We start from the raw sequence: 15,467 nt of genomic DNA, 5'->3' as shown, positions 1-15,467 counted from the left end.
TTGAATAATTGGAAGATACTAGGTTCATACAATAACTAGACTAACATATAATAATCAATAATTTATAACAATATTAATGTCATTACTTTTTATGAAGGAAATCTTAAGTTTTCGTAGAAAACAAAAAAAAAGAAATTTGTAAGGATAACTGCAACTATAGGAGTTGATCCTTAAAACGACTAAAACATAAATTTTAACGTTTAACTTATGTAAACCTTACGATTAAATAAAATTTTCTTTTGTTTCAGATTAACTTCATCGAGCAGCCATCTCGTGGTAAGTGATTCAGCTTTGCTTTCTGCTTACAGTTTTTCAGCGTTTAAGTGAGGCCCTGCCTGGGCGAGTAGTTGAATGTGGTGCTTAAGGTCGGTTAGTTTTCTTTCAAAAATGTTAGTTTTCATTTTAGTTTTTGGCTATTTTTTTAGCGTCATCTATACAAAAATTAAAACTCAATTTGCCCAGACATTAAAATTAATATTAGCTTTCTATACTCATCAAACGCGCTCTCTGATGATTTTGAATATTTTATGAAATTATCGAAAAGCTCTAATCGTTTAATTAATTTTAAAATAATTGTTTGGAAGACTAAAAATTAATTGTGTATTCTCTTGGACTTTATTGTAAATCTTAACTAATACTATAAATACGAATGTGATTTGTTTGTTTATGATCATTTTATGTCTTAACTGCTAAACCGATCATCATAAAATTTTGTAGAGGGGTACAGAAAAGGACATAGGGTACTTTTTATCTAAAAAAACATGCTGTTCCCGAAAAATTAGTTTTATATGGTTTTCGTTGATATTCATCACGTATTTAGGATTTAAAACCTGGTAATATATATATATGCCAAAACTTATAAAACAGAAACTCTGAAATAATCTTAAGCGTATTTTTGAAAGTTATAAAATGATAAAATATTTTTCATGAATTTGAAATTTTAAAAGTAATTTCTAAATATCTTCAAAATATGCAATTAATCTCCTTTTTTAAGGAAACTGGAATCCTTATAAAGGGTCACAAATGTTAGACGGTTATTTTTCATAAAAATATTCTTATGGAAACTACTGGGAATCGAAAATTTTAAACGATAAATTTTCTCGATTCATATTAACTAATTTCATATACGTGTTATGTTTTAAAAGTAACTATTAAAATAAACCACAACAGTTTAAAAAACATCGATTATTGTTTATTAAAAGATACATTGACAGTCATAAATAGTGAGAGAACAACACAACAAAATGCATAACATAAAAAATTTATAAACTAGATTAAAAACCTACTTATGGCTTTTAAAACAACTTAAACTTAGTACGCATTTTTTACATATACATATGTATGTATTTATGTACGATATATCGAAAAACAATGTACAGACAAAATTGCCACATCAATTTCTTCTCGAAAACGTATAAAATATACATTAGGTAGGCAGATCACACAAAAAGGCATACACTAAACACTAATACTGGATTACAAAGGCATCAAAATAATACCGAACATGCATACAGACAAACATTTACACAGATTTGGCCGCTTTTACATTTGCTTAACAAAATTAACAAAGACAGAAATTCGAAAATTAAGAAAACAAATAACATGTGAAGTACTAAACAACTGATGATTAATGATGAATAATGAACGTAAAGAAAATACATATTTACAAAGGCGAAATGGTAACAATGAATAAGGAACATAATCTAAAACTTTTCTTCTTTTAAAATAAAATAAAATAAAATCTAAACCGTCAGTCTCAAGAACGAGTTTAATCAGTTTTTGTGAAAAAGAGAACACAACAGCTTCACACCCCCCAACTACTACCCTAACATTAAAAATACTTACGTACAAAAAGGAAATATAGTGATACAATTTTTTTTTGTTACGAATTATTCGATATCATAAATGTGACTAGCAATTACCATACAAAAACGCATTCCTCACATATATTGTAATAGTGGATATAATAATTATCATTTGTACATTACATATTTATTATTACGTCAATTAACCTCATTAGTCGAATGTGTTAAGCTTGCTTTCAAAATCGTAGGTGAATTTTTTTAAAAACATTTTCATTTTCACTTCGTTACTTACTAGAGGACCAAAGTCTCGTTATTTTTAAAAACATATGTCAACAAAAAACATATTATAAATAATACAAGAAATAAAATACGTTTCTGACTTACAATTTTGATGAAAAAGAGAAAAATAATAATTGTTTTTGTCCCTATTTACCTACAAAATTTTAAGCCAAAATAAAACTGTACAGTTAGAACCATAAATTATGAGCTTACAGATTAAGCTTAACACTAATTCGTTAACAATGTGTTTATTGTTTTCGTTGTTCTGTTTCTTTCATTTTGCACTTGAAGCTGTATAAATATTTATATTAATCAGTACTAATGCTAATATACTATAAAAGTATAAACAAAAATGGTTTAGCAGCTGGTTTCTAACGGTACCGATTTTGTATTTTGCGAAACACTATGGTTGGTCACGGTGTCGCCCATGGACGGTAATCCTTGGGAACTGGACGAATGGTGGTTTGTTGTACCAGCCGTTCCATTAACGTGATGTTTCCTCCAACACCACCAACGTTTCACGGCAGTCAGAACCTAAAATTTATTTAAAATAAAAAACAATTTTCCCAAATATTCCACATCGAGTTTTTTCAAAAATAAACTCAAATATCTCCATTTCTCTAATTCGAATTTTTCTCCAACTCGAGATACGTTTTTTTAACTCGAATTTTTGTTAATTTTCTTCGGAAAAATCAACCGCAACGATAAGTTAGTAATCAAAGACTGTTTTAAGCGGAACTATTATATAAATCATAAATTTTTACAGTACCGTTGAATAAATATTATTTTAACTCTGGGCTCAGATTAAGATCACAAGGAAAAGGCAACACGAACGAAGTTGTCTAACATAAATTACGAACTTGCAACAGTTATTGGCGGTTGGCCTAGTTTATAATGCAATAATTCTCCTTCATTAGCATTTTCTTTAACTTGAACATAATTGGTTATATTTAGGATGTTCGAGTTACGGAAGTTTGACTTTGATTTCGTTTCGTTTTCAAATGAATTTTCAATTTATTCTGTGAACGAAAAGTACTTCCATCTTCACAACGAACAGATTCTTTGAATGGAATGTTATTAAAAATTCGTACGAACAATTACTGCCGTTTTTTACACTCCGTAGGTACTTGGTATTTAGCTAAGGCGATCTGGACACAATACCGTATTTTTTGCGTGCGGTTGTACCAGCAACGTATTCCATTATTGAAATTCATTGAAGTGAATAGCGACAATAATAGTTGTAACAATGGTATATATCGAACGCAAATAAATCATTTGTACGAACGAACGAACGGGGCCCGTGTGCAATCGAACGTGTAAAAGAAGAAACGGAGATTAGAAGTGATAGTTCTTCTTGTACCTGCGGTTGACATCCAACGACGATGAAGATGAATACGCCTTGCAAAGTATTGATGATATCAGTAATGTACCATAGCTCCTGAGGGCCACCGACAGCCCATGATAGCACGTCGGCTATCCACGTTACGCCCATTACAACCACCAACTTCATACAAACACGTCCCAGAGCGGCTCTGAAACAAAAGAAACAACAATTTACCTCTGCAAACGCAATGGTCCATCTCATCATTTCTTGCTATCAAACTGGACTAGGTTTGACGCTAACTCTGAGTCCGGCCCTGATTTTTATTTCGGTTACCTCAATCCCGTTGCGTAGCAAACTAGCAAAATTTAATGGGACCGAGTGTAAATCCGTTAATAAGCTCTCATCTGAGTCAATATCTTTTTCTTGTGCTATTTCGAGGATCAGATCCTTTCAGCTTTTACGCGGTGTCCAGTATGCGCAATTTTCATGGTATTAGGGAACCCTAATCTGGACCCCCTTTGCTACACCACTATCACAGTCCCTTCCAAAATTTCTCTTCACAACAGCAAAAACCTACCAAAAGTTCTCAAAAGATTTCCGAATGGCGAACAAAAAATAAACCGAAAATTAAAGTATCTCTATGTAAATAAATAGGAGACTTGCCCCAATTACCACTAACACAATTTTACTGAGCGGACACGTGTTTCGCCCACTTCAAACGTGGCCATTATCATCGCAAGACTGGTTCTAAAATTTTCTTTTTTTTTTATTAGATTATACTCGAGAAGGGGAAATCTTCAAAAGACACCCCCTGAAGGGAGGTAGCGTCGGATTCTTACCGACTAAAACCCCTCCTCGAGCGGGGGTTCTAAAATTTAAAATTTACTCCTATTTATAGGGACGGAGGGTGAGGACCGAAAAGAAAAGATAGTGGAACTAGAAGAAGGGTTGGGAAGGAAATCAGAGAACCAGTCTCGCGTTGATAATGCCTACGTTTGAAGTGGGCGAAACACGTGTTCGCTCAGTAAAATTGTGTTAGTGGTAATTGGGATGGGTCTCCTATTTTATTTATTTATTAATTTACCACAGTCTCCCTGTTTCTATTATCTTTATCATAACATAGTAGAAGATGCAATAATTGATACAGTAATATGAAGAAAACACTTTTTCAAACTTTACTCTTTCTTCTCTCATTATAAATTCATAAATATATGAAAAAGACACTAATTATGAAGCATTTGAAAAACTGATGATAATTGAGAATGACTTGCAAATGAAGCATTTAAATTAAGCGTGAATCGTCAAATGCAACGTCATTTCTTCTAAAGACGCTCAGATGTTAATTTATTCGTTCTTTTTTACTTTTATTCGAAATAGGTAGGAACCTACTTTGATCTCCAAGTAATTCCAGGCATTTCACGATTGATTAGTTTGAATAAAGCGAATGGCTAAACGCTGAGTCATCTAAATTGCATTAGCAAATAAGCAAAAGTAGTTTTACTAGAAGCAAGTAAATTACTGTAAAATAAATTTCTGATTGCAAACACAAAAAAGAAAGAATAAAAGAGTGGTTGTAGATAAGACAAAGAACAATCATCCAGAGGCTAGTTATCGTAACAACTAACTAATAAAAATATTAAATGTACTTAACAAAATATGGCCTCTCTGAAATCATCAGGAACGGTTGTAGAAAAATTTCAATTGAAAACAATATTGATAATTGAGATAATTATAATGGTATTAACATAAAAATAATTACGGCATGCCATTACGCATTTTGCAAATATTTGCATTTATAATTTACAACAACTTAATTGTAATAAATTAGACCCCGATCCAAACAACATTAACAAATCAATCAAAAAGCTAATTGAATACTTTAAATATCGTGCTTCTGCGTTGTAAGTAATGCATGTACATGTAAATATGTAAATGATCCGAGGAAATTGTTTAAATAAATTTTTGCAAATTTTATGGCGAACTTCTTTGAGACGCGCATTCAAATTCAGCCGATATCCAAATGAAGAAGCACGTACCACAGGTAAATTTTTGAATGCTTAATGAAGCCGCTTTGAAATTCCTTTTATATTCTAAAATTATCGTACATTTTATCAGCGACTTATCTCACTCCTTCTGTTTTTGATAAAGTCTACGTAATAAGTCTAAAAAAGCTACAACGAATTAAATGCATATACCAAAACATCATCATAAGGTCGTCAGTCCTAAGACTGGTTGGACACGCACCTCCACTCTTTCCGATCCTGAGCTAGTCTTCGCATTTCCCTAAAATATGAAGCCGGAAACTTCTGGAGTGGAGACTTTAGAATAATACACACAGGATCGTTGGAAGGTAATTCGGGGGTAGGAATTGAAATGCGTAGGAATGCAGGGCAGAGTGAAGAAAGTTATTTACAAAAAAGCGATAGGATAGTGATGGTTAAATTAAACTCGAAGCCGGTAAAGACGGTGTTAGTACAGGTCTACATGCCTACATCATCTTACAGTGATGAAAACGTAGAAGCGGTGTATGCAGACATAGAAAATGTGTTAAGTTTAGTGACAGGGCAGGAAAACCTTCCAAAAATAATTCTATGCAAGGGTTAGCAAAAAGACAAACGCCAGATAAGCCGATAGATTTCGGAAAAGGCGAAGGTTAGCTCAGGATAGGACGAGTCTTGGCACTGACAACCGCACCAACGTTTCACAATAGTCAGAACCTAAAATTTATTTTTAAATAGAAAACAATTTTCATAAAAATTCCATGTCAGTTTTTTTCAAAACTTAACTCCATTTCTCCAATTCAATTTTGTCTCCAACTCGAGATTCGAATGCGGGAATTGTGGATAGACATCGGGAAAAGCAAACGTTAGCTTAAGATGAACCAGTCTTCGCACTAACAACCGCATGATAATGATGATGATGACAGTGTTAAACCAACAATTAAGCGTTTTAGTTTAAATAAAATAATTACAAGAACATATTACAAGCACTTTTGTTGTCGGCTTTGTTACATGATTGGGCCAATTAATGTTCGTTGCATCTTGGGATGTTCTATCGTTTAAATAAATGAGAATTTAACAATAATTTTGCAAGGACTCGGGTTCATGAACCTCTGTACACTCTGTTATCTTGACCGTTTGATGTTTCCAGTAATTAGAAAGGGTCAGCTCAAGGGAATTTAACACACTTCCTTCGTCGACATCATCAGATAATAATGTTGCAGACCTTTAATTACATTGCATTTTTCTCAAACGGGAGGCGTTTTCATCACGTTTATTAATGTGTGTATACATATGAAACAGACTGAGACCAAATATCTTCATTTTAATCACAAGTCTTTGGTCGTTTCTTGTAGCTGAAGGCATATTTGTAATTATTAATTAACGCGAAGCGTTTATTCGGAAATTGAATTTTATCTCTCTTGAAACACATTATTAACTATCTAATACAGAAAATACGACAAAAAGTGTTACATTAGTGTATTCTTCGAATTATTTTTGTAAAAGTTTCCAATATCAGTTATATTTTAGATTTCCGACTAGTAGGTAAATTACGGTGATACAGAGGGACATCGTGCCTATTTTTGGATACAATATTTTTTAAGGTACACATCCACAAATAAATTAATTTTATATAGATATTTATTATGTGTATAGATACTAAATGCAGTATAAAAATCCTTAATACAATAAAAATCAGCTACGACACATTCCAAGCAAATTTTAATTTATGTGAATGTAAGAAATTGGATTGATGAATTATTTAGTTAACTTATACAGGAAGCAAAAGCTTCTTTTTATAAATATCTTTCTTTTTTCAAGTACTAGATTGAGTACCTATTACTATTAGGTACATATGTGGTAAATATAATTGCAAACGTTCATGTTATTTTCAATAGTACCTGCGAAGTGAAATAATGATCACAAGTTTTCCGCATTTTCTTATTGATTTTTACCATTATTACCATTATTGCGTGCACGGGTGTACCAATGATATTACATGTTTTGCTCTCATGGTTATCACCGGCTGCTACTAACAACCGACGATATCATTTCGTATGTAAACCTTTGCTGCACTGCAGTACACATTACCTCCTTGAACACTTGCCAAGCAAATTGATTTCAGAAATTATTTTGACGCAATTTGTATGTACATGGGTAGGTGCTTGTGCAATCACAATGTAATTTAACCCACTTTTTAACTGAATCGGAATATAAATAAATACTACAAGTTATAATAAAATTTTTGGTATTCATATTAAAATAATCCAATTTCTACAATAATAAATTCATAAAAAATGACCGAAAAATAGGACCGAAGTTTTTTTATGTTTCTGTTGCTGTCCCAATAATACAGCTTTCCATTTCTGAAATCATCTACTACCTGAAAAGCTTCAGTGCAGCAAGTCCCTGTGATAAAGTATTAATTATTTAGATTTCATCTACATACCCAAATGGAAATAAAAACCTTTGAATACGTGTTGAATGCATGAACATTTCTTACCTTTCTGTAGTCGATTTAACGAGTTCCCTCTTCCATAAACCGCATGTAAGTTCTCTAGCTGTCGCTGCAAACAGTGCCAAATTGATTACCAAAAGGGCACCAACAGGTCCGTAGAAATATGTCAGTATTTCTATGTCCCCTGGAACAATAATTCAGAGTGCAGGTATGCAAATGTATGTATAAACAAAATAATAATGTGTCAAGTATATTAGCCCATAAATATTTGTATTATATTTAAATACATATTTCAATTTGTTGAGTTTAAAGCATACGAAACATTGCATTTTACACGTGTGATTAATGTATTTCACGATCAGTAATGAAAAGAACGTGTCAAATTGCTACTTCTTCTGTCATAAATAAAAAATAAATAATTTAAAAAAAAAAGTCAAGTCAAAGACTTATATGGTCTAACGACAGACAGGAGTTTGCGTTCGTTCAACTGAAACTACATGTATGTATAAGACAGCTTTTTCCATCAAGGCCGTCCAAGGACGTTTCTTAACTCAAGAATGCAGTTCTCATATTATTATTATACAACACCTGGACCAAGCACACCAGCGGGTCTCCTATTTCGTGTTAGGAGTACAAAGTAGGTGGAACTGTGTGTATGTTACATTCTTATTCCTATATAAAATGGGTGCAGGGGCTTTGTAACGTTACTATAATTCGGACACATTTTTCCCCACGCGATATAAGTAGTGAAGTACTTAGTATATTTGGTAAGACATCTGTTACATGATTATGCGAAGCACGACTTGAACGAGTCTGTTAATGTTTCAATATCTAATAATCATTTCGAACGCTTCTAGCCTTTTCTTTTCCGTTTTGTGTATAAGTTGATTTAAAGGTTTTCCGACCAATGTTTCTCATTCAAAAACGGGAAATATTCAAAAGACGGTTTTGTTTTGACTCTTGCTTTTATAACGTATAGAAAGCCCCGTATACGTATTCAAGTAGATCTGCCACACTGGTTGAGAGATAAGGATCACTATAATAGCCCAAGATGCAATTATATCGCCAGCAGCTGCTGCAAGGACTCGATCAACTCTGAGATATTATGGATATCCATAGACGTAGGTTGTGGCTACAAAGAACCAATTGTTTTAGTATATACTTCCAGAATCATTTCACAATTTTTCTTTTAATCGACAAAACTACAAGAAAATCTTAAGAAAAATATACATGAAACTTGCGACAATGGGCTAAAAATTAATGATGATATTTTTGGTAAATATTAAATGTTTTCTACGCCAATGATTGTTTCGTTTTATATAATAAGTTTGCGCCCCCACCGCCCCTGCACTATTCCTTATGCCCACGAAGGATGGTATAAACGTACCTGTCAAGGATAATTAGAGAATAAATCAATGCGTCCGCAGGTACGTTTATACCTTTATTTATCGGCAGCACTGTCTACACTTGCACTGGAACAGATGTCCTCGATAACGTAAGAAATACTTAGCTACTCTTTGCCAACGTTTCGTTGCCCATTTTGAAGTAAAATTTCGAAAAATCTATTCACCAAATAAAACACTTATACTATCTGTGTTATTAGCTCCAACGTATTTGGCGTTCGAGCGATTTAGAATGTACAGGTAAAGGATCTCTATTTAGATGTGTGTGTACCATTTCAGGAGATTCACGTTCTCACCAATTAATTGAATCTAGAGAACCATTATTATGGAACCGTTTACTTTCCTTACATAGAAAGGCCGCATAGAATTTACAGTATGAGCTTTGCATTTTTTAATTGTAACAGGCTTTCGCGATTGAATGATCAGAAAGCATTCAAAACTTTCATTTTCATTGTATGCTATACTCTTTTTGCCTCATCATCCCGACTAAAATTTTAAGGGAGTGCGGGAAGGGTCCCTAAGTGGGTAGCCCACTACCCCTTGTGGACTCCATGAGGCTTCCCTAGGGCAAGCAAGGGGCCTTGCTAGATTTGCGCATCATCAGGAATGTCGCATGTGACCCCCGCAGGGAAAAACTATTGCTACTCCATTAAAAATTTATGGAAAAATGAACTTTATTACTAGTGAAAAAAATACAAAATTGCATATCAGGTGCACAAGTGTAAAAGATTTCATGGAAATGACGACATAATTGGACAAGGGGATTGTTACAATTTTTTTCATTTTACCGAGAGTATTTTGAAACGGATTTGCCTCATCGAACCACTATAAGGTAGATTTAATTGTAAGTTTATACATGTGTTAGATATGCCCCTTAAGACCCATATGAAAAACCAATAACACAATCCTCATTTTAGTATCACCACTTTTTTCTGGTTGTATTTTCATGAGGAATCTATGGGGAAATCCCTATATCGGCATGCCCCTCATTAGGCACACTAGGTCCGCACGTTACATGGGGGAATACCCCTTATAAATTCTAATCGGGATTGTGAGGTCGTCAGTCCTAAGCCTGATTAGCAATCATTACATTTCTCTAAAACTAGAACATATTCCACATGCTTAACTATTTGTGATCAGTAATCTAATCTAGGTCTACCTCCATTCCTCATAATTCTCTGTTCTATTTTTTCTAATGCCTCCTCTATCTAAGATATCCCCATCATCCGCCTGTAACACCACCCTCTGTGCCTAATAAGTAATAATTACAAACACCCTAAAGGAGACAATAAAAGTAATCAAGTAACACAATAGTTTAATAGCGATTTGTAGACTTTCGAAATTATATTTCTGGTAAGAACTGCAGACTTCCTCTTTACCGTGAATCAACCAAGAGTGTAATTAGTGTTAAATACAGTAATAGACTTTTTACGAGTATCGGTCTATTGGTATGAGTTAATAACAGTCGTGTTTAGCGGTGCATTTCCCGTATGGTAATGAATTGTTCCATTGGGAAATGCGTTTCAGTATTTTATATCGTTACCAGGAAGGTGAACGTGACACCGGTCTAACGTGATATAAACCCTTCATGCGCATTTAGGAACAAGCAAAGTCAACAGACCTTCGCTCATGTGCCATAAAACGGACATAGTGTAACAAATAAAACGGAGGTCCCTTTTCGCAATTTTTTCTACACACCAACCACTTTTCTAAGAAATGCACTGCGCCGGTGTCAAGTGCTCCAACAATTATTGCTCTCGGAAAATTAACTACATATATGTACTCAGTGTTTGGTGCAAAGCAAAACTGTTGCGCCTGATCTGTAAGGTTATTACAGTGAAAAAATAATGCCAATGCAGGTGTAATTCCTCCACATTTATAATATTCGTATTTAAATTGAAACATACCGTACTAATCGGTTGATAACCTTATGGGTCAAACTGCAAAAATGACGTTACATTTACCATTTGGTTTATGTTTGGTTTATTTCCTGTTTTTGATCTTTGTAGTAGGGTTCCATACCTCAAAAGTAAAAAAGGATCCCTTGTAGTCATTAATATCAAATATTCAGGTGTGCAAGCCCTTGGAGTTTTGAAAAAACCAAACTTCTGAATCAACTGAATCAAAAGATACGACCCGTATAAATGTGCCTCATATTTTGATACTTGAAAGGGAATTAAAGCCTATGGGATACTTCCCGTTGTCTCAGAATCATGAAATTTGGAAAGAAACAATGTCTTGTAGCAGAAGAAAATTCTGAAAACTGTAGTGGTTACATCACAAAAAAGTTTTTGATTGTGATACTGCAACTGTAAGTTTCAGGGACTGATTTTGGGAGAGACTTACGACAAACTCAAAGAAGATTTGATTTCCGTGATGGACGAACTATTGACGGGACCCACGGTGCGCTTTTGACTTCAAAAAATTAACCAACAAGGCTGAAGTAAGTAACCACAGTGAGTTACTATTAATACACAATGTTTACTTCGTATCGTTATCATTATTTTGTTTTCTATTAGTTGGCATAACACAAAGGGAAATAAAAATTAAGTTAAAGGATAATAGGTTTCCCTCATTTAACAAACAGTGCAGTTGATCTTTCCCTTCGATATTTCACTGCGTTTAGTTATGGCGAGGATAAAGCAAACTTTTGCACTTGTTTATGGACCAACTCTTTCGTTTGGCGGCAGCAACAAAGGGGTAGAACTAACAGATTAAAAAAAGGTGTAAAATACCTAGAAAATTAGACGAATATTGTGAGTCGACGTCTAAACTCTAAGGAGTAGTACAGTTTTTTTTTTACCACGGGTGTTCGCTGTTGCCGAAAGTGACAAAGTGACATGGAGGGATAGATCCAGAAAAAATCCTTATGGGTTACGGAGAAATTAAGTTTTTCCTCAAATCTAGACAGTAATGCTTTTGATAGAATTATGATTCGGACTGTAGGGTAGTGGTCTAAATCAACTGTTTGGTACAGTCGCTGCCAAGACTTCGCCCACGTTATCGACGAAGTGCTACTGAAGATGTCAGTCACGGCTGCTGACGAAACGTCTGAACCTAACAGTTCATTTTGACTTTTAACCCAAATTTCGATCGTGAGAGCCTTTATTAATAATTTTTTTATTTCTGTGGCTTTTTTTGACACTCAGCAGCATTCTTCACTGTAACCACCTTCCTTCCCTTAAACACTATCCGGACTTATGATTTTTATTTAAAAAATTTAGAATAAGTCCACACCAAAGCTTCGTACTTCTAATTTGTTACCTTCAATTCTGTACTCAAAAAGTGCATTAGCGACTCGTAGACTATATTTTCTTTTAGTAGCATTAAGGGTTAGAGAACATCCGTCGCCAGGATGGATGAATACATGGATTAGTGGTGTTTTACAAGGAGCTCACCGTGAGAGCCACATTAATATGCGGTTAAGGCGGACAGGCGCAATGAGATCTTTTCTTATATTCTTATTACCGAAGAAGAAATCTCTAATAATAGAACGCACATGTGTTAGCCACTAATATGCCATCGCGGCACAGTCATTAGAGCAGTTTAGCTAATAGCTTATACACCGTTGCATGTCAAAATAACGAATTAATCAACGTTCAGAACGATTCTGCCGTTTTGGTATTTTTTGTCCATCACCCAAAAGGACACATTTGCCGCGACGTTAAGTGTTCAAGATATTCATACGAAATAGGTACCTACTTAAGGGACCACCACGTAAAGGATGTAGTTAAATGGCGCTAAGGATGAACTAATTTTTCAAATAAAATCTACTAAGTAAGTGTTACGGTTTGAAGCAAAAGAAAAGAAATAGATTTTTTATGGTAAATAAGAACAGGTATAAAAAACTTATTATCGCTAAAAGTGTTTTATATCCACAGCTGTCACAATTTCTGTTCCTTTTTAAACTTTTCAAAACTTTTATAGACGTATAGATAATGAACAATTCTTATTTCAAAGAATATGAATTTCAGCTTTTGAGATTAATAACTAAATTATACGAAGAAACCTTTTTGAAAGTTGGAAGATACTAGGTTTGTACGATAAGTGGACTAACATATAATAACTAACAATTTATAATAACAATAATGTCATAATTTTTGAATAGGGAAATCGATCATTTTCATAGAAAACCAATGAGAAAAAAAAGTTGTAAGGATAATACTGATTTACCTAACTTCCAAAACTTTTTTGAGTAATTTCCTTGAATGGTTGGAAAATACTAAATTTATACTATAACTGGACGATTATGTAATAACTAACAATTTATAATAACAATAGTGTCATAATTTTTGAAAAAGGAAATCTATAGTTTTCGTAGAAAACCAAAAAGAAATTTATTTGTTAGGATAATACTGACTTACCTAACTTCTAAAATTTTTTTGGGTTTTCCTTGAATAGTTGGAAGATACTAGGTTCATACAATAACTAGACTAACATATAATAATCAATAATTTATAACAATATTAATGTCATTACTTTTTATGAAGGAAATCTTAAGTTTTCGTAGAAAACAAAAAAAAAGAAATTTGTAAGGATAACTGCAACTATAGGAGTTGATCCTTAAAACGACTAAAACATAAATTTTAACGTTTAACTTATGTAAACCTTACGATTAAATAAAATTTTCTTTTGTTTCAGATTAACTTCATCGAGCAGCCATCTCGTGGTAAGTGATTCAGCTTTGCTTTCTGCTTACAGTTTTTCAGCGTTTAAGTGAGGCCCTGCCTGGGCGAGTAGTTGAATGTGGTGCTTAAGGTCGGTTAGTTTTCTTTCAAAAATGTTAGTTTTCATTTTAGTTTTTGGCTATTTTTTTAGCGTCATCTATACAAAAATTAAAACTCAATTTGCCCAGACATTAAAATTAATATTAGCTTTCTATACTCATCAAACGCGCTCTCTGATGATTTTGAATATTTTATGAAATTATCGAAAAGCTCTAATCGTTTAATTAATTTTAAAATAATTGTTTGGAAGACTAAAAATTAATTGTGTATTCTCTTGGACTTTATTGTAAATCTTAACTAATACTATAAATACGAATGTGATTTGTTTGTTTATGATCATTTTATGTCTTAACTGCTAAACCGATCATCATAAAATTTTGTACAGGGGTACAGAAAAGGACATAGGGTACTTTTTATCTAAAAAAACATGCTGTTCCCGAAAAATTAGTTTTATATGGTTTTCGTTGATATTCATCACGTATTTAGGATTTAAAACCTGGTAATATATATATATGCCAAAACTTATAAAACAGAAACTCTGAAATAATCTTAAGCGTATTTTTGAAAGTTATAAAATGATAAAATATTTTTCATGAATTTGAAATTTTAAAAGTAATTTCTAAATATCTTCAAAATATGCAATTAATCTCCTTTTTTAAGGAAACTGGAATCCTTATAAAGGGTCACAAATGTTAGACGGTTATTTTTCATAAAAATATTCTTATGGAAACTACTGGGAATCGAAAATTTTAAACGATAAATTTTCTCGATTCATATTAACTAATTTCATATACGTGTTATGTTTTAAAAGTAACTATTAAAATAAACCACAACAGTTTAAAAAACATCGATTATTGTTTATTAAAAGATACATTGACAGTCATAAATAGTGAGAGAACAACACAACAAAATGCATAACATAAAAAATTTATAAACTAGATTAAAAACCTACTTATGGCTTTTAAAACAACTTAAACTTAGTACGCATTTTTTACATATACATATGTATGTATTTATGTACGATATATCGAAAAACAATGTACAGACAAAATTGCCACATCAATTTCTTCTCGAAAACGTATAAAATATACATTAGGTAGGCAGATCACACAAAAAGGCATACACTAAACACTAATACTGGATTACAAAGGCATCAAAATAATACCGAACATGCATACAGACAAACATTTACACAGATTTGGCCGCTTTTACATTTGCTTAACAAAATTAACAAAGACAGAAATTCGAAAATTAAGAAAACAAATAACATGTGAAGTACTAAACAACTGATGATTAATGATGAATAATGAACGTAAAGAAAATACATATTTACAAAGGCGAAATGGTAACAATGAATAAGGAACATAATCTAAAACTTTTCTTCTTTTAAAATAAAATAAAATAAAATCTAAACCGTCAGTCTCAAGAACGAGTTTAATCAGTTTTTGTGAAAAAGAGAACACAACAGCTT

At 32.8% G+C, this 15,467-nt stretch overlaps 1 protein-coding gene across 1 annotated transcript in view; it reads right to left on the bottom strand.

Moving 5' to 3' along the window:
- Positions 1-1,201: 1,201 nt before the first annotated feature.
- LOC108741818 (probable G-protein coupled receptor Mth-like 1) overlaps positions 1,202-15,467 on the bottom strand; it is a 55,629-nt gene continuing 41,363 nt past the window's right edge. Inside the window, exons 3-5 of the mRNA XM_025978576.1 lie at positions 7,912-8,050; positions 3,445-3,616; positions 1,202-2,618 (exon numbers count right to left, since the gene is read on the bottom strand). Of these exons, the coding sequence (XP_025834361.1) occupies positions 2,442-2,618; positions 3,445-3,616; positions 7,912-8,050 (488 nt within the window). The 3' untranslated portion in view covers positions 1,202-2,441. The remainder of the gene's footprint in view (positions 2,619-3,444; positions 3,617-7,911; positions 8,051-15,467) is intronic.

Source organism: Agrilus planipennis, unplaced genomic scaffold (genome assembly GCF_000699045.2).
Source record: "Agrilus planipennis isolate EAB-ADULT unplaced genomic scaffold, Apla_2.0 scaffold7, whole genome shotgun sequence".
Taxonomy (NCBI): domain Eukaryota; kingdom Metazoa; phylum Arthropoda; class Insecta; order Coleoptera; family Buprestidae; genus Agrilus; species Agrilus planipennis.
The sequence above is the reverse complement of the archived record's forward strand: the minus strand, read 5'-3'. Positions and strand labels throughout refer to the sequence as shown.